This window comes from Alternaria triticimaculans, assembly GCF_023758025.1.
Source record: "Alternaria triticimaculans strain BMP 0046 chromosome Unknown scaffold_2, whole genome shotgun sequence".
Classification (NCBI taxonomy): Eukaryota; Fungi; Ascomycota; class Dothideomycetes; order Pleosporales; family Pleosporaceae; genus Alternaria; species Alternaria triticimaculans.
Window position 1 is genome coordinate 1,441,681 of NW_026055959.1, and position 23,976 is coordinate 1,465,656.

Consider the following 23,976-nt stretch of genomic DNA (forward strand, 5'->3'; position numbering starts at 1 on the left):
GTTGGTGTGTCGCCTGGGCGTGGGGGCTGCCACCTACCTGCTTGTTTCACGTTCTGATTGCTCGTGGCAGACCACCTGACCATGTGATAGGCATTTTCGCGACAGTGTTATAGCAAGCCACTGATACAATCGCATCTGATTACCCCACGGGGAGCATAGCGAACTACACAATCCTGCCGGAGAAGCACCTGCTTCCAATGTGGACTCCGCAGCAAGCGATAGTTCATGTTACTGTCCTGTCGCCAAGGGCGCATACGTGAACGAAATCTAGATTTACTTGCTCACCGCCAGTCAGCCACACAAACTGCACAAGAGATGGTGATCTCCTCTTTCCACAACAATCAGCATCTGTCATGCCAGGCAGAAACAGCTTCAACGCATATCATCGGCTCCACCAACAGCAGGGGCGTCGTTTAACGCCAGATGCAGAAGGTCCTTGCCTTAGTATCAACCGCGCAATGTCACTCCTTCCCCACGCTTCTCCACAAACGCACTACGCTTCGCTGGTCACCGTTGATCCCTTGCCCTGATGGAGGCGGAGGCTGCGTGAAGAGACGGCATTCACGGCCCTAGCGGGCGACTGACACGCGGTATCCGGGGCCGACCCGCCTGTGAAGCAAGATGTTCGCTTCGCTTGGACGCCTGATGTGGGGATCGTGGTGTTGATCCTGAATCTGGTGTTTGGAGGTTTGCAACGCTGTTGCCTCTTCGAGTAATCCGTGAAAGGAGGTGCAGAGGAAGACGGCGTGCGTACGTAACGGTATTGTTGGTCGGGTAACGGTGTCCGAGATGATAACGTAGTGCACACTGGAGGATGGTGATAGCGGCTTCGTATGTTGTTCTGCAATATGCATGTTAAGGCGAACTTGAATTTTAGGAAAGAGAGGCTAGTGACTGGTGTCAATGCGATGAGTAGTACCTACTTTGTTGTCCGAATGATTCGTTTCTGATAGTAATTACGCGCTGTATGAGTATGGGCTGGCGGTATTGATACTTGCTGCTTATAAGACACTTGATACCACGGCCTGTATTGCCTTTTCTGTACATTTGCTAGTACCGGTAGTCAGCAACCCGCCTATGAACAAGATGTGCTCCTGACTTAGATGTATCTGGCTGCTACAAGACACCGCATGGCGTTGTCGTTTATAACATAGTGCTCTGGTGGTATTACAACAAGCATGCGAATCGACGCGCTTACAAGCGAGGGCAGTATTGCACCGCAGGAACATGCAGATCGTGTAGCAAAACATACTTTATCGATTGCTACCTTTCTTGAACGATTATTGTTGCCTTAGCCTTTAAGGACGTAAGGGATAGATAGGTATAGTGCAAGACCATACGCAAACACTAGTGCGAAGCTGAGTCGCTAGTAAAACAAAGTTGAGTAAGACTTTGCACCGAGTGCACATTTTGGTCCTGTTAAACACAAAGGTGTCAAAGTTAACAAGCGGAAGCCGATCTATGGCTATGCAGGCGCCTTGGCTCAGTTGTCATACGGACTAAAGTTCGACATGAAGTGGGTATGCACAAAGGTCTTTGCTGACTGGGTTTCTATCTCCCGCGACAAGCGGAACGGAAAGACACCAGAACCATCCAAGATTGGTACTGAGCGCAGGTCATATCAACATAGGCGCTTGCACAACAGCTCAAGCATGAAATGAACTCCAGTGCTGCGCGGGCAGATATGCGAGACGCGTTCGCCATCGACAAACCAGGCCGGCGTAATAGCGTGCACTCAAACAAAGACCATTAACATCCGAAACAGTACTATGTGGCTCTATAGTACCCGAACGGACAGAAAGAGGATGAGGTCACGAGGGACCAAGCCATCAATTAAGGACATCCCCAGTCTGTCAATCGTGCTCGTGAATACGAAAAGCCCATTATATCAATTGGTAGGCCACTTCCGATCGACCAAAGACTGGAAGCCTCCGTAGTGTACCATCTTCTGTGTTGATCCTCATCACTGTACAGCTGAGAGCCTCGCAGCGGCCCTCGTGTAAGTAACTCTATCCCCGGCCTCAGAAGTTGCGATCATCCTGGCATAACGCGAATCTCCCCGGGGCTAAAGGCAGATCGACATTCTCCCTTCATCCGCGGGCTGCATCCGATTGATTGTTCCCAAGATCACGATCGGGGCTTCGTAGATCCATGAGGGGTTGCTAGTGAAATGCTCTGGGGCATTAGAGCCTGGAGAAGCGCTCAATAATTGCGATAGGAGGTCTATTGAGTTTGTCAAGCGCAGCAATTGCGGACAAGACGACGATCTTTATGCAGACTTGTGGAGATCGTGGTCTGACGTAGGATCGACATGTGACTGGAGATTTGTTCATGTTGGGTGACTGCATTAAAGAAATTTGCAGACCTCGAATTCCGCCATCGGTCCATGTCAACCCCAGCTATGCAGCATTCGTAATCTGTTCCCACCATCTGTGCACTGGGATTGCCACCGAAGCTTGGCGTGATGTACTGGGGTCGTCGCGTCGTTGCGTCTTGTCACTATCTTTGAAGACGACAGACTGACATCGAGTAGTGAACAACATGGCCACTACGGTAAGTCTAGGCAGAGAAGGTCGGATCTGATGAGGTGGCGGTATCATCGAAACAAAACCCCTGGATCGCCTTCGCCTCGTCTCGGTCCATGAGCCACTGTCAACGGTGCGGGGCCCCAGAGCCCGACCCGTAGATCAACCGATACTATCGGGTACTGTTGGCTTTGACGCGTAATGGGGTCTTCCAGACTTGCGAAACACGTCAGTACAATGGGCCAAAGAAACCCTGGGAATTCCAGTCTGAAGTCATTAAGCGCTGCAACAGTTGGTGAGTGTCAGGTCTCGCTGGGCGATGAGAAGGTAAAACCCTGGCAGAACTGGTCCCACTGCGCAACAGCTGTCAGTCACCCAGGGGATTGGAAGGTCGACGGGCACTGGTCCGACCGACGTCGCAGATGGCAATCTGCCAGGACAGAGGTTGCTTGGAACTGTGCCTCGGCCGACGTTCGCTGTCTTCACGAGCGAAACGCATGGTGGAAGAACGTCGGCATAACTAAGCTGGAGTTGTGCTGGTTTCGGGTCTAGCACTGTGACGTCTGGAAGGACAGTGCTTCTACAAAAGCTTCCACAAAGGCGTACCTTGCATATCGGAGGTCCAGAAGCAGCTAAGACGTCACCGAGGTGGAATTGAGCGGAGCCACAACTCCAGCGACATGCGTTCCGAGAATCTCCGATGCCACGTTTACCACAGAAACAGCTCCTGGCTCTGCTGGCGTGAGAAATTTCTGTCGGCTCGGCATAGGCGTACGCTCGGAGGAAGCGCCACAAAGCGGGGCGAGCTATCGAAGGGCTAGCAGTACTCAAAAATTTCTCGAACAAGAGATAAGAATAGCGGACCCGATATTGAAATTGCAGCGTAGCATTTGCATCAGTGCTCTGCGACGGCATCGGCGACTTTAAGGGACGTAGTTAGAGCCGTGAAGCAGTTCTCACATTGGCAACAATACCAAGGAAGTAGGCGTCATAATGTTCGGGACCGCCGGTCCGTTGCAAAGGTCCCCCACGATCTGCTGCAAAGCCACTCACAGGGGTACGGCAGGGTGCGTTGGAGATAACGAGCAGCGGAGATGGGCTGCGGGACCGAGGCGGAGACCACTAGTCAGCGAGGGGCTGCGATAAGTACGGAGTAGGGAAAACTCGTCGCACAGTATGAGCTGATGGTGAAGCCATGCTGATGCTGCTTTTGCCGATGCATCGTCAGTTTTGGGCACGTCTCGGCAGAGATCGCCCTCGCCCTGCGTTGGTTCACCGACTCGCATCTTCATCTGTGACTGTGTGAGTGCACAGGCCGGGAAGACGCATAGAAGGCGGGCCGTAGTATAAGGCAAGGTGGCCGGCTCGGTAGCACGGGGCTACTCCGCTGCGCATGTGCTGGTGTGTAGATGCTGCGAGAGATATTGCGATGCTGTGCGAGGCACTGCAACGAGGGGTCTCGGGGCGACATGGTGGCTCACTGTTGCTTGCTGTGCCTGCCGTACCCCAGGAAATGATCCCCCACAGCCATGGACGCGTCTTGGATCAGCCCCCGGGCTGCGGTGGAACGCGAACAAAGCCAGTGGGTAAATCAGGTGTGCTGCGTGTGTTGGGGAGCGTTAGTGGTCGTCGGCCAGGGCCAATGGGTGGAGGTGATTGCGGAAGCGCTCAGCACAAGTAACAGCAGCGGGGATGCATGGCCGGATCCCTGAGGGTGGGTGAATTCCGTGGTGTTGTGCTGCGGTGTAGGCAGGCACGGAGGAGTCAGGGCCACGAGGGGCAGGCGCACCTATGGCTGAGGAAGGAGCGCCTGTGGCCGCTGAGGAAGGCGCATCCATGAGATGCGGGAGCACAAACAAACCCCAGATGTGTGACGTCTCGAGCACCCCATACAAAGGCCGCCGTCTCCTTATCTCTGTGCCCCAGCTTCGCGGCGCCCATCACTCGCACCGCAGCGCCCGCCCACCTCTCCGCAGCGACGTAGCACCATCTGACCTGCTGCCTCACTCTGCCCACGTACGCCCACTCGGTGTCCTGGCCTCATCACGAGAGTTTGGGGGCCCCGGTCTGCTGCGCACACCTGTACTGTCGCCCTCTGCAACCTCTCGCCGACACTCACCGCTGCAAAATTTCAGCTGCAGAATTCTCACGATTGCAAATTGCATCGTGCGCTCAACCAACTGTCGCAGCTCCACCGGCGACTGCGCCATCAAAACCAGCGCCGGCCCAAGGCAAGTTCCGCTGGGTACTGCGCCATAGCATCCCATCCCCCATCTCACCCGCGCCCGCCCAAAAAGGCCTCGGACGCACTCAGGACTGGCTCCAGCAGCTCCCTGCACCCGCTGCACGCTCCTCTCCGCAAGTCATCACGCAAGCGTTCAAGGGCCCGCATTTCTTGATACGTCTCCACGACTCGAGCGCCCCCCGAAGGAAGCCAAGCCGCACTGGCGCACCGCGTTTCTTTCTGCGCTTGCTCCGGCATATCCTCGCCCGCGTCAGCACAGACAGCCCTGACGGCCATCAGTCGACCCCCACACGCCCGCCTCGTTGATCCATACATATATCCGAGCCCCCCATCATCCCCCTTCCCCAAACTTTCACCCTCGGTCACATGCAATCCAACTCTGCCTCGACAGGTTTCGCCAACCTGCTGAACCCCGACACGTCCTCCCAACAACAGCACCAACTACCCACTACCACCCAGCACTCCAACTCTATGGCTACTGCTACCGTGAGCCTCATGGCTCCTCTGCTGCAAAACGCCCCGCAGCAGTCGGACGAGCCCCGTCAGGATCTCCCCAGGCCCTACAAGTGCCCTCTCTGCGACAAGGCATTCCACCGTCTGGAACATCAGACTCGCCACATTCGCACTCACACTGGAGAGAAGCCCCATGCCTGCACTTTCCCCGGCTGCACAAAGCGATTTTCTCGCTCCGACGAACTTACTCGGTATGTCACAGCAACCACGTCTTGCCAACTTCCAGCTAACTCTCCATAGACACTCGAGGATACACAACAACCCCAACTCACGGCGGGGAAAGGGCCAGCAACATGCCGCTGCCCACCAGGCCGCTGTTGCTGCCGTTCAAGCTGGCCTTATGGAGCCTGGCTCTGGCCTTGCGCACATGATGCCCCCTCCATCCAAGCCCATCTCCCGCAGTGCTCCAGGCTCTCAGCTTGGCTCACCGAATGTGTCACCTCCTCACTCATTCTCCAACTACTCGCCAAACATGGGCAACGACTTGGCAGCGTACCACCAGGGCGGCTTCAACAGCAGTAACAGCAACAGCCCCAGCGGCTTATCCCGCCCCATGGATCTGCTGGCAGACGCAGCCTCAAGACTAGAGCAGCGCCCTGGTCACTACTCGCACTCAAGTAGACACCACATCACGAGCGGCTACCATCCCTACGCCAGCCGTCTGCCTGGCCTCTCTCAGTACGCGTACTCGTCGCAGCCAATGTCAAGATCTCATTCACACGAGGATGACGACCCGTACTCGCACCGTATGACAAAGAAGTCGAGACCAGGCTCGCCAACGTCGACTGCTCCTCCCTCGCCGACTTTCTCTCACGATTCTTGCAGCCCCACTCCTGACCACACCCCACTCGCAACTCCTGCGCACTCACCCAGATTACGCCCGCACGGCTTCAATGACCTCCAGCTTCCTCATCTACGTCATCTGAGTTTAAACCAGAACTTCGTACCAGCTTTGGCGCCCATGGAGCCATCTACAGATCGGGAACAACCTTACGTGCCCAGTCAATCTTCCGGGTTGCGCATAGGCGACATCATCTCAAAACCAGAGGGCGCCCAGCGAAAACTGCCGGTTCCACAAGTACCCAAGGTGGCCGTCCAGGATCTCCTCAATGGCCCGAGCAATAGCGGCTTCTCCTCCGGCAACTCCTCGGCGACTGCTTCGTTAGCCGGTGAGGACCTGTCGCATCGCAACTAAAACTTTCAACTCCACTCCACTCCACTAGCATGGCATCGGCGTTCTCTATCAGCATTTTCGCATTCCGTCATTCACGTTAGCAAGCGATGAGATTAGACATGGACAAACTTTCATGAGGAGTAATGCTTGCGGCATTTCACGATTTCTGTTACATCGCAGACCCCACCACCCAGATAGACCTTTCTTATTTGTTTTGTTGGATCCAATACCCCGCGAAGCCGCATCTGGCGATTCGCAATCTTGTATAAGTTCCACTCAGCCTTGTTTCATCGGCCTGGCTGTTGTGAGGGAAGCGCCTGCTTATTCGCAGTGCCGAGATGATTAGACAGTATCCCCCAGCTTGGCGCTTAATTGAAATACCAATCCACACTTAGTCACTCTATCTGCATTTGAGCATGTAATTACGAGATGGTTATGTTAGGGTGAAGCATGTCGCTATGCGTGACGTGATTTAGCACCATGGTGATGCAAGTAACGAGAATCATCAGCAGGGAACCAAGCATACTTGCATACACAACCCGGAAAGGTGGAATTTTCCAGCCTATCTTTCTAATCTCTCCACACTGCCCAACCACCACGCCCAGTGTTTCCCCGCAGATAAGTTTTGTCGATTGTCTGGTACACCCACAAACAAATCTTACGATACGGGTCGGACCAACAGCACTCAAACAAGACCGGCATTTCCCCACATTCCGCTGTCTGGTACTACCACACTCTGTCCCGAACACGATCCTCTCCTACGCATGGTGTCTTACCCCGGAGCAGGTAGGGCAAATGTGCGGTGAGGAGAGGCAGGCTAGCCACCCTCCCACCCAACATATCCAGACATGTTTCATTTGCTCACTCATCTTGTGTGAGCAGCTAATAGCTATTCTTGTCCCTTTCCGCATTGTGCGATAAGCTCCGACCCATGACGACTTTGGCACGCACACCTTGCGGTACTGGCGCTAGCAGAGCGATGACACGAGGGCCCTGAAAGTTTTTTTTTGCGGAGAGGACGGAACATGGGAGGAGTCAGACTGTGGAGTACGTGGCACACGCAATAATAGTGGCGCTTGCCATGCTTCACTGTCGCAGTCCGAAACCGGAAGGCGCCTTGGTGCCAAATGGACAGAATCAACAACGTTGGCAATCTCCGAGATGCTTTGGCTGGGTGACATCCTTGCGGGGATCTATCGAATCGTGCTGGCTTATCTCTGGTCCTCACCACAGCACGAATCGCGACTTGGCTATCGGCAGACGCCGCGTTTCCATGTGAGACTATGCGATTCGACAGCCTCCAAGCGACTCGTCAGATTGTATGTCTCGGATTTGCAAGTGCGAAACTCCCACAGCCTATCTTCACTCGTCACATTTATTTCCCGCCGGTTGATTGAGGCGATCATCTCTGGTACACCTGGGCATGCACCCCGGACTGCAGAGTGCAGCAGCGCCGTCATTACTCCACAGCGATGACGATCGTGACAGTCTCGAGTGTGCGAATCGGCAGGTCTGGCGGGATCTTCTCCGCTGGCTGAGCGCTAGATATTGCGGCGTTTGAACAATGTCGGGCCGGCGGGCGCGAAGCGAAGATACATACGTCTCTGTATACAACACCTATCAACACGACCAACAGTAGGCTTGCATTTCGAGCAGCGAGACGCACCAGACCAGCACGCCGCAACCAGACGGCGACATTTGCAGGAGGATGGAGCTGGCAAGCAGCTTCAGCATTACCACGCGACTCCGGCACATGCTTTGAATTGTCGACGTAGCTCCGCCGTGGGTTACCCGTTACAGAAGTGCAGTGCACGCCAATCTGCTCACGTACCTGACCATCGTGGGCCCTTAGCTCGCACGCCTTGTCCCGATGTCGACTTGGCAGCTAGATCCGCCCCTCTTTCTTGTCAGCCCAGAAAAGCAAAGATAACGCACGACAAAGGGGAAGACAAACTTCTGTCCCACAAAAGTGTCTCAGTCAGCCGCGCGACGTTAGCAGCAACCGGGCTCCGAGGGTACTCTCCATTCACCCCAGAGAACACAGCCGGCGGGACAAATACCACACTCTACTAAGCCTTCCGCCCCTTGCTTGCTGACTCGGGACCGCATAGCAAAGGGCGTCTAGCGAGCTTCTAGAGCCGCCCATCCAGGCCGCGAATCCATCCTAAGTACCAGAATCGCTTACTTGTGGGGTCTCCACACTGGCAATCCGGACCTGCCTGAGCAGGAAATCGCGGCGGATAAGGCTGGCGACATGCGAGTCACACACATAGTATCTTGGGGGTGGATCACTTGTGCAAACGTACTCGCGTCGAGGAATGCAGTTTTGCCGAGACAGTAAATGCACCAGTCAGAGGGAAGGACGAGGTGTCGTGGACTGTGGAGAGGACCCCTTCTCCACATCTCGATCATCGCATATACTTCCCGATACAGCTGGGTTTCCGCCAATTGTGCAGTCGGAGGCAGCCCTTGACTAGCATCGTCACAACCGGCATCCTCTCCGATCCGATGCGGCTCAAAGCCAAGCAGAACTGAGCCAAGTGAACAATGCTCAGTCGCAGTTCTCGCTATCGAAATCATCCGGGGGAGTTTCATTGTCGGTCTCACACGCCAATATCCTTCCGTCCGCCCTTGCTCCGTGTCAGCCGAGGGTATCGAAAGCTCGTCGCACGTTTTCTGCCTTGATTCACCCTTTCTGACTCAACCTCCGTCCATGCAGGGGCAACATTACCCTCAAAGGTTTGAAATATGGTTTCCAGAGTGCTCGTTGAGGTCAGCCGCACTTGCACAGCATACGAGATGCAGGATCTAGCACAACGCTCTCTCATCTAAACCCAACACTGTGCCGTACCAGGCTGTTGGTACTGCACTTAAGCGACCGCAACCAGGTCCACGCAAACACTTTATTCCGCAGATCGGTTCTATCTAGACGGTAATAGATATTGCTTCCGGTGCCCTGCGCAAGGGCGATGCACAGATGCTTTGCAGCTTGGGCCGCTCGTTCGCCAACCATCCAATGCCTTCACATACGAGTCGAGGTTACATCTCCGGCATAACGATGGAGGGCTTCTGCACTCCATATCGCGGATGTGTGGTCCCGTGACAGCCGTTTGTACCGCCTACCAAGCCGCACAGAAGGACACTATGCAACTATCATGACACGCTAGATTCCAGGATCGCAAGTCTTGGTCTCACTTCATGATGACGCAGCCTGATTCTCACACCTGAGAATACCGTCAACAATCAAGGCAACAGTCTGACAGCTGTCTCCGGAGTCTTGCAATTACATGCACGCTGCTCTAAGCGACCGCGCATCGCATGTGCATCGCGGACCATATACGTCCGATCACCTCTTACCGCTGTTCTTATCTCAATAACCGACTTCTGCGGCGCATCAAGGCGCAACGCTACATATAATCGTTTAATCTAGATTCGTATTTACCCGACCAATGTCGCGGATACCCGAGAGAATGGGTGTACATTGGGATAGATTGCTCAACGCATGTACCAAACGCCCAAGCTACTACTCCTTCAAATTAATTGAGGAGGGGCAATGTACCAAAGTATTTCTGGACGACACGTCGGTGGTTCGAGATGGTCCGACCGTGACATGATAGCGGCGTGCCTCGCTGCACATGCAATCTACTGCTACGATACCGTGAGGTGTACAGGTAAGGCAAGGCATATTGTTGAGATACCTGCATGTCGTCAGATCATCATCACTAGTATAGGCATCACCATCTCGGAGCTCAACAGCGTCTTCAGAGCTTACAGCCCCCCGACATGTGAAAATGACCCCCACGCCGCCAATGTCGAGGCCTCGAACCTCTCCAGCTCTCCAGCCGTTCAAGCAAGGGGCTTCCCCAGACAAGTTAAGACGCGTAATTATGCCGGTCCGAGATACCGCGGGTCCAAACGCGGAAGAATTCTACCTTTCTTCTCTCTGTTTTTGAGACTGGCCGGAAAAACTAAGGATGTGACTGTACCTCGGGCTAAGTACAACGCCACCAGCATTTTGCGGGTGAAATACCTCCTCGACATGTACCGCGTCGAATTCATCCTTTTCGGAACACTTTTGACCCAAGAAAGTAGTGCGGACACGGCGACCAGGGTTGAGCATGGGTCAAATATTGCGTTGCGGCTCAAATGGCACCCACGTGCAGGACTTTCAGGGTCTGTGGGGACGATAACGGCGCTGCATCTGTCTCGGCGATCTCGTCTCCAGGATATATGTGAGCTGCAAGCGATGTGTATTGCGCGAAAATGAAGTTCCGGTGGCTGAAAAGGAAAGTCGATACAGAAGATGTGGAGACGATAAAGTGACGCTGACTCAAGTCGTATCGGAGAGAGATGAGGAAGGATTCCTCTTTCTGGATGCCCGGGAGACGATTGCGAAGTTTTTACGAAACTCACGATGCAATGCGAGAATCCCCAATATCACGCTTTTGTGAAGTGATTTGAGCTGATGATCTCGGCAAGGCTTGACTGTCTCGAGTTTAGTATTTGCCAAGCGCAGATAGACGCGTCATCCACTTCTGATGCTGGTCTTTCGGATTGCTTTGTCGGCGCTTTGCCAGACACTGGGACAACATGTTGAGATATGCAGAAAGAGGAAGATCTTCGAGGCAACTCGGCTTGGGTCGGCCTATGTACCATCGCCTTCCCTTCACTCTGGCCAAAGACCCAGCTGAGGGTTCTCAGGAGCAGGATGAATTCTTGCACAGAAACCACAACACCTGTTGATTATCGCTGCACCTTGGGGTGGAAACATATTTTCGTTCTGTCATGAAATCGTTCATTGGAGGACTGTAAGAAAGAAAGCGACTGGTTCTTAGTTCTCCGTCCTCTTGCGTACGGCATACACCTGGCCTCAACGTCACACGTAATCGACAGTCTGTCCATTTCTGTTGGATATATTCAGAGCCCACGATACGCTCATTATCATACACATCGTCATCTGCGGCGAACTGTTCCTCCTCATTACTCGCAAGCAGGGTTCAGAAAGCTCAACGCTGCTGTTGCACATGTTAGCACTTTCGCATCCAAAGGTGTGGGCAGGAATAAGGGAAACGTACCAAGGTTCTCGCCCATACTACATGTCGCCGCTGAACACGACGTTACGGCATCGAAGAAAGGTCCGCACAGACAGCTGTCGTCTGCGTTGGGATCGCAGCCTGCTACCACTGCGGCTTCGTTCCAACAGTTCATCTGCGCACGCAATCAGCACACATTCTCTCCATGACATATAATGGTGAGTGTGCGACATACCGGGCAAGGTCCTGCTCCAGCGACACCAGCGCCCGGTCCCATAGGTCCTCCCATGGATCCCTTGGGCCCTGGAGGACCTTGTCTCCGCGACACAGGCGAAGACGATGTGATGGGTGACGCAACAGCAACGGAAGCTACCACAGCACCGACAATTGCAATACTGACGCGCATGTTTAGAGTAAGGGAGGCTTAGCAGTAACGATCGTGGGGCCTTTTACAAGCACAAAGAAGGTGAATGATTGGTTTTTTGTTGATTGGATTCGAATTGATTGAGCAATGCGATAGTCATGCAACTTCAAGCCTGCTAACTACACAAGTTCCTTATATGAATTCGACAGCGTTGACCGTGTATTAATTAGGTGGGTGGCCCAAGGCGATGGTGTTAATGCGGGCTTGTTTCGCATTTCTGCCGCACCATCGGTTACAAGTTGGTGTTGAAACGACACCCAGATTCCGACATCCCGCTTGCTAGAGTTCACGAAAACAGGGACGAGACGGAACTCAGAATCGTTTGCTTAGTGTGGCGCGGATAGCGGAAATGCGTGGTTCTTCGTCCATCTCGAACGAGCATGTTGCGATAGCTATACACTGAGGTTTGGAACGGCGACTCGTATCGTCGCGCAAATCATTCTCACGTTGCGAAGTCAAGGTCTTTACCAATGGAGGACAGCAGGTTGTTTCTTATCACACTCAACACGATAGAAACGCATTAAGTCAACCTTCCAGAATACGCCGCAAAGTTCCAGATCTTGTTTTCGCATCTTCAGTACGCTCAGCACCTTGTTTTGTTGCATATCCATCCCAAGGCATCGATTCTTTGTTTCAGTTATATGCGTTCATGCCTTGTTGGTTCTCAGATCAAACGCCTGGCTCCGCCTTGTTGCCTCGGAACATTGCACTCTTCAAGGCATCCCCATCAAGCAGGCGCTTACGTCTCAGCCCTACCTGATAACCGCTCTGCGACAGTGCGTATTGGTGACAAAAGCTAGCGGCAATGAAAGTCGAAAAGAGGTCAGGTGCGTGCAAATTTTGGGGCTACTTGTTTAATCCTCACGCTCTACGCAAATGAACATTCCCTAAAGAGTGTCTTAGAAGCGCCCCAGATATTCGGAACGGTCGTCAGTTTCCAGTTCTGCTTAATCTTTGCATAGACATGCGAGCGACAAAATATCCCGTGTCTTGGGTATACTCAACACCATACTAATGCTATCTTACCCCCATACCGCATCGAGGCAGATTTCCGTGAGCCCGTTTCAGCTTCACATAACTCCGTCACACAGCCACTCAGTCTAGCTGCTTCGTCTGTAGGAGAGCCTGTGCATACATCGCCAGGAGAACGACGAGCAATCTTTCTCACGGTACTTGTGGCAAGTTGAGTATACTTGCAGTTCAAGGACCATGGAGATTGGGATTAGATGTTTGAGGCACCGTCTCAGCACCTTGGTGCGCCCGTCTGTGGCATTCAGAAGAGATCATTGATAGAGAGGAAGATGGGGCAAGAACTTTCTTTGAGATAACATGCTACGCTATATATGCACTGTACAAGCACATCCGATTGACGTGTCCAGAAGCCAGTTGCTCAAGCATTGGAACTTATTCGTTTCCACTGCGGTAAAGGCTCACCACGCGTAACTATTCGCGGCCTCCTTTCTCGACAAGGCCCTCAATCCAAACACTCACTTGCTCTCTCTTCTCATCAAGAACGAGGGGAAAGTGATCGCAGGCGACCTTGGTAACATCCACCTTCATCCCGTCCCTCTCTGTACCGACCCAACTTCCCTCGATAACATCGATGGCAGTTTGCTGTACCCTTGGTACAACGATAAGGTCCTCTTTTGCGAATAACCAAGACACAGGAACATCTTTGTAGCCAGCGTGGGTAAGTACGTCACCGAAACAAGCACCGTGATGCTTGCCAAACTTGGCAACGTACGAGATGCCGTCTTCCAGCGTGAGGTTGTTGAAGCAAAGTGACGCTGTAGCGGCAGGATCGGACTGCGTTACCCATCCGTTTGCATCAACCTCGATTGGGGCACTCTCTTCGCGTGCAAGGGCCTGACCGCAGGATTCGCCGACACGTGGTACGGCGGCCGTGAGATACGCAAGGCGTACCACACCACCAGTCCTGCCCTGATGCTCTCGCTCTTTCTTCGTTACGTCTTTGATACCCTCGGTTGCTGGGCAACCTATATGATATCAGCATTAGTCATTCCTTCATCTATCAGAAAAGGTATGAAAAATCTAGGACTTACCACCATAGCTATGCGCAAGTAGGATGACTTCCTTTCCACCGTCTGCGAGCTTTCTCACAAACTCGTTGACATAAGCTGCGTCGTCATACATGCTTGGTTGAGTAACGGAGTTGGCTTTGTAGCCAGCAGGATAGCAGGGTAGTTCGAGAACGTGGATATCGTAGCCTTTGGCACGAAGTGGCATTACGAGAGGGTCGTACATGCTTGTAGGGCAGAAACTGCCCGGAACAACGACGACGCTTGGTTTTGAGGACATGTTCTCAAACTGTACTGATAGAACAATGTGGGAGAGAGATGGATGTCGGAATGAGATATCAGTGAGTGATTGTAAGCTATCGTGCTGCGTGCGTGTGGATGCTGAGAGTCGAAGTTGATCGAGGGCTGGTTGACATATTTCCTCTTCAGCGGCGCATCTCTTTATATACTTCCTATACCATCCTTCCACTAACAATCTGGTTATTGTTCGGCATCTGAGTTGCCGCTGATCCTGCACCCTACCGCGATTTAAGAGGATGGCTGCCGAAAGCCACGCACTAGCCAGAATTCAGTGCTAATATTGCAACTGCTTTACAATCTCATGAATTGTCATCATCGTACATGTGGAGAAAGCTGTATATCACGGCTTGACAAGTTCAGAAAAGAGTTGCGGAGTGGTCGTGCATTCTGACGTTCTGACATGCACGATGTCAGAAACTAGTGCCGGGTGGGAAGGGCCTAAAAACCCAGCCAACCGTCGCCACAGCGACGATCAGGATTATTAAGCAAGGAACATCAAGTATTCCCTGTGGTTTTCCGTGTCTGCTGAGTTGCTCCGGGGCGACTGGAAGTAGACGGGGACATTATTGTCAAGCAATATACCAAATCGCACCAAAGCTGTTTTGCATCAAAGATCATCACATAGACTTGGTCAAAGCAGTGACAAAAAGTTCGTTCAGATGCCGAAGCAAGCACGGAAGCAGATGTGTTGGCATAGCGATTAGATTAGAACATTAAGCTAACAAGGAACAAGCTGAAGACATTCTATCCTCCATCAGATCATCACATACTTGCTTTATCCCCTAACAAGAAGCCGCAGGAGCTTACGCCTCGTTCTTTCCAGAGTCAGGTGTGCTATCGGTGTAAGAAGCAGCGCAGATGACGGAGTATTCATCGTCGCCGTAGTAGTAGCCAGTGTTGACGGCATAGCTTTCATCCCAGTACTGAGTGTAAAGTGCGCAGTAAGTACCAAGAGGAACACCGTTCTTGGTCAAGATGTAAGAGGTGAAGAAGTTGCAAGGCTTGTATTCGCCGTTGGCGTCAGCAAGGTGCTCCTTGTCGAACTGGGTCTGCGACTCGCAAGCTGCAGCGCACAGGCTGGGGTCGTAGGGGTTGGTGTTGAAGAGACGCATTCCGTTGTAGGTGTCGTAGTCCTTGCCTTGCTTCTTGATCAAGGGAGCGTTGATGGCAGCGGGAAGGTTGGCGGGAGCGTTGAAGCCCTCGACGGTAGGGGCGGGCTTGCAGACTCCTTTGCCGGCCTTGGAGTAACCTGAGTATATGTTAGTAAGGAGTACTCAGGGCGATGAGCAGGGTTAGAAAGCTTACCGTTGCTGCCAGTGATAACAACATGGAAGTCACCACGGTACTGGCCCTGGTTGGTGGCCGATGCCTCAGCCACGGGGTATCCGTAGATTGAGCACTTGATGTTTGTGACGGGCGCTGGGTCACTGCATCCCTCACCGGGGTCGACGCTGGGGTCGCGCTCGAAGAAGAGGTTGAAACCAAGGCAGTACTTCTCGCTGTTGCAGAAGGCGGCACACTCATCAGGGCTGTAAGTGTCGAGAGTCTTGTAGGTCAAGTAGCCAATCTGTTCGGTGGACCCGATAAGATTGGTAAAGGCCTTGGTGTAACCTTCGGGAGTGCCTGCGGTTTGGGCAGCTTTCCGGAGAGAGTTCTCTTTGTTCAGGTATTCATCAACGGAGCCCTGTCCAGGAACATACTCGGCTCCGGCACTGTGTCGATTGTCAGTCACTCTGCAGTAAAGGTGTTCAGCACAACAACGTACCCAGCAGGCTGGGCCTGGCAGGCATCACGCTTCTTGAGCTCTGCACCACTTGTAGCAACTACTGCAGCAGCAGACGCGGCAGCGGCAGCTTGGTTGTAAGACACTGGAAGCTCAGCAGTCTCCTCGGCCTTGGGTCCAAGAACGGTGGGAGTGGGGACGGCCAAAGCAGCCTCGATGTTGATCATCTGGGGTAGGGCAGCAGCTAGGCCACTGAGGGCGGAAGTAGCGAGAAGAACGTTACGCATGTTGAAGGTTGGTTGGAGGAGATGGTGATGGAGAAGGATAGTGCTGATGAGATGCCAGTGAAGCTTGCTGAGTGCTGCTGTGGATGAGGATCTTCAATTGACGAGCAGAGACGTCTTACTTATACATTGCCAGGACATCATCATGGAATACATGGGGCATGATTTAGCCGAGACCTGTATTGTTAGTTGCAAGCCGCTGTTGTTGCTAACGCCGCTCGATAGCGCTTGGCGGAACGTTTCCAGCTGGGCGCGTTGTGGTGAGGCTCGAGAACTTGACCACATCGGGCCCAGAATCGCGAGCGTGTCGACTCTCATGGAACAGAATGGACGTTTTGGTACCACGATGCAAGTTCCAGCCGTACGCCGCTGTCTGGTGGCTTGTAGCCTCATCGTGTCCGAAAAGCACCGTATCACAGTAAGCATGGGTGGAGCAAGGGATGTTATTGAGAAGTGATACGATCGCAAGCCACAAGTGTGGTGAAGCGCCGCATAGATCGCGTCCACCGAAGAGCCCAGGAAGAGTGCCGGGTGTCCATAAACAACCCGAAATAGTGACGGGAGAGCGCCTGAGGCTAAAGCTTGACGCACGAGCGGGCCCCTTGTCAGTTGCGTCGCCGTGCTGATCTCCTTTAGCGAAGTCTGGATGAGACGGGAGATAGATCAAGCCAATTTCCACAAACGTGTTGGCATCCAGGCACCGTTCCCGCACCACCAACAGCAAGATTGGCTAGCGCGACCGGAGCGGCCAAGCGGGCCCCACTCTCGATAACGCTAGCACGCTGGCTTCTGCAGTTTCGAGAAATCCTCAACAACACCCTTACATGACGACAGCTCTGTCTTCATCTGAGTCGATCATCGAAATCGTTCCAGAGAGTCGGTTGGCGATATTGACGCCTGCCAACGGCGAGGGAAGTATAATGTCTACCAAACCTTCACCACCTACGCTAAGATGCGCTATATTCGGCACACTGATAATGCCCCAGTATGCGGATGCCAATTGCGGCGTTTCTGGCAAGGCGTCGAACCCAAAAACGGCCGGTGAGCCCACGCCTGCCACGCCACGAGGCTGGCGTGGAGCTGTCAATATTGGTCTGCGGTGCTCACCCCCGTTAGTGCACAGATTTCGCAGCCCTTCTCCATGGCAAACGCTATCTTCCTAGTCATTTGACCTGCCAGTTCGGGGTCATCGACAGGACTTGTTACCGATACCGCGTTCTCAAATTGCTGCCGGCTCCGCTTGCACCAACTAACTGGCTCGCGGATTTTCAGAACCATGGAAACATCAGAGCTTAGCTGCCAACCTTGCAGTCGGAGACATTAGCCACCCCACATGATTTCTAACAATGCCATTACCCTGAAGACGTTTCTTCGGTATCCTGAGTTAAACCCGACACAAGTCCTCGCCCAGCGCCGCGTGTTGTACAGACTTGGCACACATTACTCCGCGGATCTAGACGCCGCGCCCACGACGCAAAATGTCCGACTAGACCCTAAAGCCTGTCGCGATGGCTTTTTCTAGAGGCGAGCTGAGATGCGGAGCTACTCCACAACAGCAAAACAGCGAGGATGAAGTCGACGGTGAAGCCGATGCTGGCTGTCATGCATGCACGACCAAACAGCGTCACTTGCATGATGCTAGTCTTTTGTGGAGGCTCAGAAGCGAGCAAATGTCCACGTGTAACTGCCGAGATCACTGATGCGAGGCTGGTCTCAAACAATGGCCTTACAATGACACATGCCAGTAAAGAAAGAGCACTGTTCGCGGTTGACTAAGAGACGTTCGATCGGAAAGTGCGGCACGTTGTGCTCCGCACAGTGTACCATGGTACTCGTCCTCTAGAGATTGTCTGGTATGGAACGCGAAGCTCCATGTACAATGACCGGCGTTAGGGTCTTACTTCACCCCCGCCTTTGTTCCTCTGGTACCTTTAGGCTGGTACCAGACGATCGCGTTCACGCCAAGTGGAAACCTCATGAATCAGCCAGCCTTATTGGACCCCAGCTTCCTACTCAGACATGCCCAGCCACAGACACCAAAAAAGACGTCAAGCGTATGCACCGGTGAGAGTGGGCCCAGACGAGCCACAGCGGTGTTGCATATGTTTAGACCCTTACTACACGTCCACCAGAGGCGAATATGCCGAGGTGCCACTCCAGCTCCCTTGTGGGCATGTTTTCGGTGACGCTTGCATTGCGGAGTGGATGCAAACCAAGCGAACATGCCCCCTCTGCCGATTTGAGTTCTTTGATATTGAGTTTGACCACAACGACGACGAATACGATCTATGGATAAGCGAGACTGAGTCAGCAAACCAGCATCTCGGGACCTCTTCGGGTCACATTTCCACATTTTCGTTTGTTCCAGATTTTCCAGGGGAACGAATCGCAATCGATGGGCTAGGCGTTCCTGCGACTCGCAGCAGCACAGCCGCACACCGCTCCTTCCACACCCGTTTGGGTGGCTCTCTCTCAGCTCCCCCACAATACGCCAGGCAGCCTTATCGCCATGCCCAGACAGGTCGCCGCTATGGCCACGGCAAGAACTCTAGATCCTATTTCGAGAGGGAAGATGTCTGGATCACAGCGCTAACTGACGAGAGGGATGAGCTGGCTGTGACCGGAGTAGGCGATGGCTGGATCATGGCGCCCGATGAGGATGAAGACGAGGCCTATGAACTGGAGCTATATCGGCACCTGTACCTTTGCGATGCGTCAATGCAGCAAGCATGGCTTGAAGACTCACTCCCGGATTATTTGTTCGACGAAATGGTCGCTGAACACATGCAGTGGATGCATGAGATGGGTAGTGAGACCCAATACGATGTATACGACGAGTTCGACTATCTCGTTTGATACATGAATGCGAAGTTCAGGTGCTCAAGACATCAACGTGGCTTATGTCGATGAAACGCTTCCTACTCGGGGCAGCTTCAGCTCATGCTATATACCAGCATTCGATGGGAAAGTGCGGATTCATTCATTCATCCAAGTTGTTAGTTCGCTTTTCACGCCATATGGTGTGCATACGTCTTTTGAGAAAATAGATCTTCTTTGCTATTTGATTTCACTGCTAATAATGCCATTTACAATCTCCTCAAAACGAGGCAAAGCTCGATAACCCTTCCTCCATGGCAAAGCAGATTCTGCGTGCGCAATTTCAAACTCTAGTACCATGGCCATCCTACAGTGCTGCGATAGCTCACCAACAACTCATATACGACGAGTCACTTACGACTTCCGCAATACCAGCGACGCAATCGATGCCAAAAAGTTCCCATTGCTCAATAGCGACAGCGATGATAACTGCAATTCACCAGCAAAGCTTCGAATCAAATGCCTTTGCACCCCATTCAAACTCCACATCGTCACCTTCCCAAGAAGCCAAACTGCTCCAGGAAGCTGAACTATTACTCCTGCTACCCAAGCCCGACCGACTAGTTCTGTTCCCGTAGTTGCTTCTGCAGGCTTGGTCCAACATGAGAACGCTTTCGAGGGGAGCCGCATCCCGTCCTTCTCGAACAGCTTGCTCCTCGTGTTCTGCACACAAAGGATCTGCAGGAAACCGTGCTGTAGCAGCCAACATTGAGCTAATTGGAAGACGGGTGCTGCAATGGACATTCGAGCAGCGCAAGGTCCCCGGTGTCTTTGGAAAAGCACTGCGTATGTCGGTGTCGGGATCTTGTGTGGAAATAGCGAGGCTGCGTCGCTTGCGGTGACTGGTATTATCGGAGTTTTGCGATGCTGGTGTTGGGGCGGTTATCAGCATGTCGTATGCTGCTAACGATAGCTTGTCGATCCATATCGACGGCGGCTCCTGGGAGGTAGAAGCGGGTGGAAAGATGAATTGTGAGAAGTCTCGCGGGTAGTGTGAGTCCGAAGGGAAGATTGGACGAAGGAAACTTGTACATTCCTCGCATGAACACGCGATATTCAGTTCTGCTGCTGCTGCTGATGATGACGATACAGATGATGGAGAAGACATGTCTGCTACTTCGGACTGATCATCTTCCGACTCAGTACAATGTATTTTTTTTCGTTTTTGTATATGGCAACGTCCTTATCGTAGAGTTCCTAAGAGACAAACGTGTTTCAAAGACACCATCTCCCTCTCTCTCCTACTGTCTTGCCTCCTTTGTTCGTCGCTTGAAGTCTCGACGCAGACAAAGCCCCTGCTCGTGGTATGGGCGAGCAAACAGACTGTACTCCGTGTTTTCGGGCTACTTGTCGCTTTGTTCGCTCGCCTGGTCATCTATGGCTGTCCTGCAGCTTCCCTCGATACGAGTACTGTACGTCCTTCGAAAACAAAAAGACGATGCATGGTTGCCGTGCAGCAAGCGCAGTATGGTGTAGTGCAGATAAAACATTTCGGTAGCGCCCACGTGTTGCGAAAAAAAGCAAGTAGTACCAAACAATACATGCCCGGCAAGCCTTGCTGTCCCTGCGCAAGGCCAACGCGTTCCTGTGTTTTTGTTTCTTTCTCCGGCAGAGCTACCGGGATCGATTTTGGCGCGGGCTGCAGCTGTGCCGTATCTTTGGTCGCGTTTGCGGCAAGCGCTGCGCACATTGCAGACCCTTTTTGGGGCTGGCTTGCGTGGGGGGTTTCTGCACTCACCGATGTGCTCGACGAGGAGGCGCTGCGCACTCGCGACAGTGTGGGAATTGGAGGTTTTCTTTTTGTCTAGATTTTCGAGTTCTCCATGACCATGGCAAGTACTCGTGGCAACAGTAGACTAACAATGAGCGTAGAGGGTGTGACTGTTGCTGATGAGATTTTGTGCGGGCCCCTAGAACCGCGTCGCTGGTCTCCTGCTCTCTTCCTCTCCACCTCAATCCCGCAATCATCCTTCAGGCGTGTAATTTGGCGAGGCTCCCCGTTGGACATTACCATAGTTCCACCAGTCATTGTAGAACTCATGGCATGCATCGAATAAATCGAGCCAGTGTAGAGCGCAGAGGTAATCGCCGTTGTGGCCTGCAGCTATGTTTGAATCCCTTGGAAAGCTACGCGTGCAGCCTGTGTGCCCACAGAGAACGGAGTTCTCGCGCGGTACGGGCTCTGCGACTGTTGAGGGAGTGGCCGCGACGTGGTCTGGAGACGCGGTGGTGGGAGTCGACATGGTGGAAGATGCGGAATCGGGTGAGTTTTGCGTGTTGCAAGCGTGCATGATTAGTTTAAGTCTGCCTGGGCGTAGTGACTTGCCGAAAACTGCGAGTAATGGTATTGCTTTTCTGTGATAGCGCTGGGAGGGGTGTCGGTACTGTACGAAAGGTTTCGGTACGTTGTGATGGAGTTGGCAGACGACGCAATGTTTGGGAAATGGTGTTAGAGATGAAAGAATATTTGAGAAATGGGACAGCTTTCAGGACGGGCAACTTTTGTTTGGTATTGTTGGGGTGACGAACCACTAGTACGTGGTTGGCTGCCTGCGACCCTAATATGATCTTACTCCCACCAGCATCTCGTCTCCACATCTTTCCTATTGTCACCTCCGAAACGCAAATTCGGTAATTTGGATTAGCTATTGTAACTCAATGACAATAGATTGATTGTATTCACTGTGTATTATGCCATTATCGTGAGTCACAATAGCTGAGACCGTGCCGACGAGTAAGGTTAACGGTCGCGTTCGAATATTTGTGGTTGTGTTATGGGGCCGCGCACCCAGCTATCCACACGTGTTCAGCTGTTTACTTCCCAGTCTGAATCACCGCTCGTACATTGAACGTGCGAAATCTCTCTCGTGACTTGGCAAGCTGGACACATATTCATCCAGAAGAGGTCGCAGGTCTTCGTCGAAAGGTTCCCCTTGATCCGCGGCCATCTGCTGCCGGAGTGCATGTGCCTCACATAGGCCGTCCAGCGAGTCCGTGATCATGTCTTTGTCTACTCGTACTATGTCAGTTAATGCTCGTGCTGAGTCCGACATCGTTCGTGCGCGCGGCTGATGTTGGTGTGCGGTTGGACTGACTGATCTGTGGGCCGTCACCCTCCTGTGTAGGTAATTCCCTGTCTGTATCGATTGGAGGAAGGGAATCCCAACGGCTGAATATATTGATAGTCCCACAGTCACCGGCGCCGACGCACCATTGACCATCACGACTCCAGGAGAAGTGACGGAACGCGAAGGCTTTGTACTTTGGAGTCTCGACGATCTTGTGTGCTTTGATCGAGCGAAAGGGGTCGGATATGCCTCGATCGTGAGAATGCTCATTCAGCCGCTTCTGTTTGGTCTTGGTATTACCCGAGCCTGTACTGATAGCAGATGAGGCAGTAGATGCCGAGCTTCCTTCGCGCACGTGTCTAGGTAGACTGAGCGGTAAGCCTTTCGAAGTCAGGGAGTCATCTTCTCCGGTACCCGATTTCTCTAGGCGTTGTAAGTCCCAAAAGAAGGTCTTGCTTCTCTCGTTGCCCGCAACCAAAACCGGATGGCGACCAAGCTCGTGAAAGATGGAGAAGCGAATGTAGAACTGGTTCGTGTGCGGCAAGTCGAATTGCAGAAGTCTCTGGAAGCGCCCGCCCCATGCCGACCGTGTATTTGAGGTCGAGTTCGCTGGAATTGTCACAGGGGTTCTACTGTGGACCGCGCTTGATGTGGGGACTGGCGGAGGAGGCGTAGACCGATTGGAATTGAATCGATCGATACCCCAAAGTATGATCTTGTTCTCGCGACAGGCATGACTGAGGATCAAGTCACCATACCATTGGACACTGCATGAAGTAAGCAATTGTAGGTCGGTTTCAGAAGGGGATCATTACCAGTCGATGAAGTCAGTGTGTATCTCGGTAGTGGAAAAGTGCGGATAGTGCACTATGGCCGGCTTGTCGGTGCCAGCGTGTTCCTTGAGGTCTTCGGGTACTGCCCACTAGACTTGTCAGAGCTTTGTCAAGCAGTAGGCCGGGGTGGTGCATCCTACCAAATTGATCCTGGTATCCATACCCGCTGTTAGGATGTACTGGCCTTTCGGGTGGTATGCCTGGCAATATCAGTATATTAATTGGGTATATTTGCAGGTCACACACAATGGTAAGCACCTGGTCCTTATGGCCTTGCCCGTAACAAATGGCTCCGAGGGGCTGCTTTTCGTGATCGGGGTGGAGGCTCCATATTCGGAGACTATGGTCAATGCTCACGGAGGCGAGAATGGTTGGGTCTATCGGCGATATGGCGAGATCGTTCACTGACTGTAGGATGTTAGGAAGGCAGCTCGCCGCATACGACAGATGATAACCATACATCGCCATGGCCTATCAGCGTCTGGGTGCAAGGTCAGTGGATGCAATACAATCAGTGATATGGCCCGTACTGCTGTGAGCTCCCCGGTCCGGACATTCAAGACCTTGATGCGAGAGTCTCCCGTGACGCAGACGAGCGGGTCGCCATTTTCAGCCTGAGACCATACGATGCTGTTGTAGTTGACCTGGTGATGGTTAGACAGGTCGCGCACAGAGGGTCCGTGTCTACTTTATCGTCGGACGTGCCGTGTTCAGTAGTGGCCTCGTCATCTTCAAACCACCGCAGGATCTCGACGGACCCGTTGCTGTCAAGTTTACACCGACATATGACGGTCTTGGCCAATCAGTAGACGGCAGACTGCACACAGCGTGATACATACAAATGGACCTCCGCACACGGCGAAAACAGGGACCTGGCCGGGAGCGGTATAGGGATAGAAGTCTACATCGTAGAACTGAGCTGCAACGTGATGAGTATT

The 23,976-nt window shown here is 52.9% G+C and overlaps 5 protein-coding genes across 5 annotated transcripts; 2 read left to right on the top strand and 3 right to left on the bottom strand.

The window, feature by feature from the left end:
* Window positions 1-5,136: 5,136 nt before the first annotated feature.
* Window positions 5,137-6,478, top strand: J4E78_002148 (uncharacterized protein; the record flags this gene model as incomplete). Its single annotated transcript, XM_049362796.1, has 2 exons — window positions 5,137-5,474; window positions 5,524-6,478. The coding sequence occupies 2 exons, from the start codon at window positions 5,137-5,139 to the stop codon at window positions 6,476-6,478; spliced, it is 1,293 nt and encodes a 430-aa protein (XP_049225388.1).
* A 6,879-nt stretch (window positions 6,479-13,357) lies between these two features.
* J4E78_002149 (uncharacterized protein) lies at window positions 13,358-14,179 on the bottom strand (the record flags this gene model as incomplete). The annotated part of the gene is made up of 2 exons (XM_049362797.1): window positions 13,358-13,911; window positions 13,978-14,179. The coding sequence occupies 2 exons, from the start codon at window positions 14,177-14,179 to the stop codon at window positions 13,358-13,360; spliced, it is 756 nt and encodes a 251-aa protein (XP_049225389.1).
* An 877-nt stretch (window positions 14,180-15,056) lies between these two features.
* On the bottom strand, window positions 15,057-16,263 carry J4E78_002150 (uncharacterized protein; the record flags this gene model as incomplete). Its single annotated transcript, XM_049362798.1, has 3 exons — window positions 15,057-15,502; window positions 15,559-15,965; window positions 16,019-16,263. 3 exons carry the CDS (start codon window positions 16,261-16,263, stop codon window positions 15,057-15,059), a joined length of 1,098 nt encoding a protein of 365 aa, XP_049225390.1.
* A 2,053-nt stretch (window positions 16,264-18,316) lies between these two features.
* On the top strand, window positions 18,317-19,116 carry J4E78_002151 (uncharacterized protein; the record flags this gene model as incomplete). Its single annotated transcript, XM_049362799.1, has 2 exons — window positions 18,317-18,324; window positions 18,393-19,116. 2 exons carry the CDS (start codon window positions 18,317-18,319, stop codon window positions 19,114-19,116), a joined length of 732 nt encoding a protein of 243 aa, XP_049225391.1.
* Window positions 19,117-23,016: 3,900 nt separating this feature from the next.
* Window positions 23,017-23,823, bottom strand: J4E78_002152 (uncharacterized protein; the record flags this gene model as incomplete). The annotated part of the gene is given in 5 exon segments (XM_049362800.1): window positions 23,017-23,127; window positions 23,285-23,446; window positions 23,569-23,682; window positions 23,727-23,802; window positions 23,816-23,823. 5 exon segments carry the CDS (start codon window positions 23,821-23,823, stop codon window positions 23,017-23,019), a joined length of 471 nt encoding a protein of 156 aa, XP_049225392.1.
* Window positions 23,824-23,976: the final 153 nt, after the last annotated feature.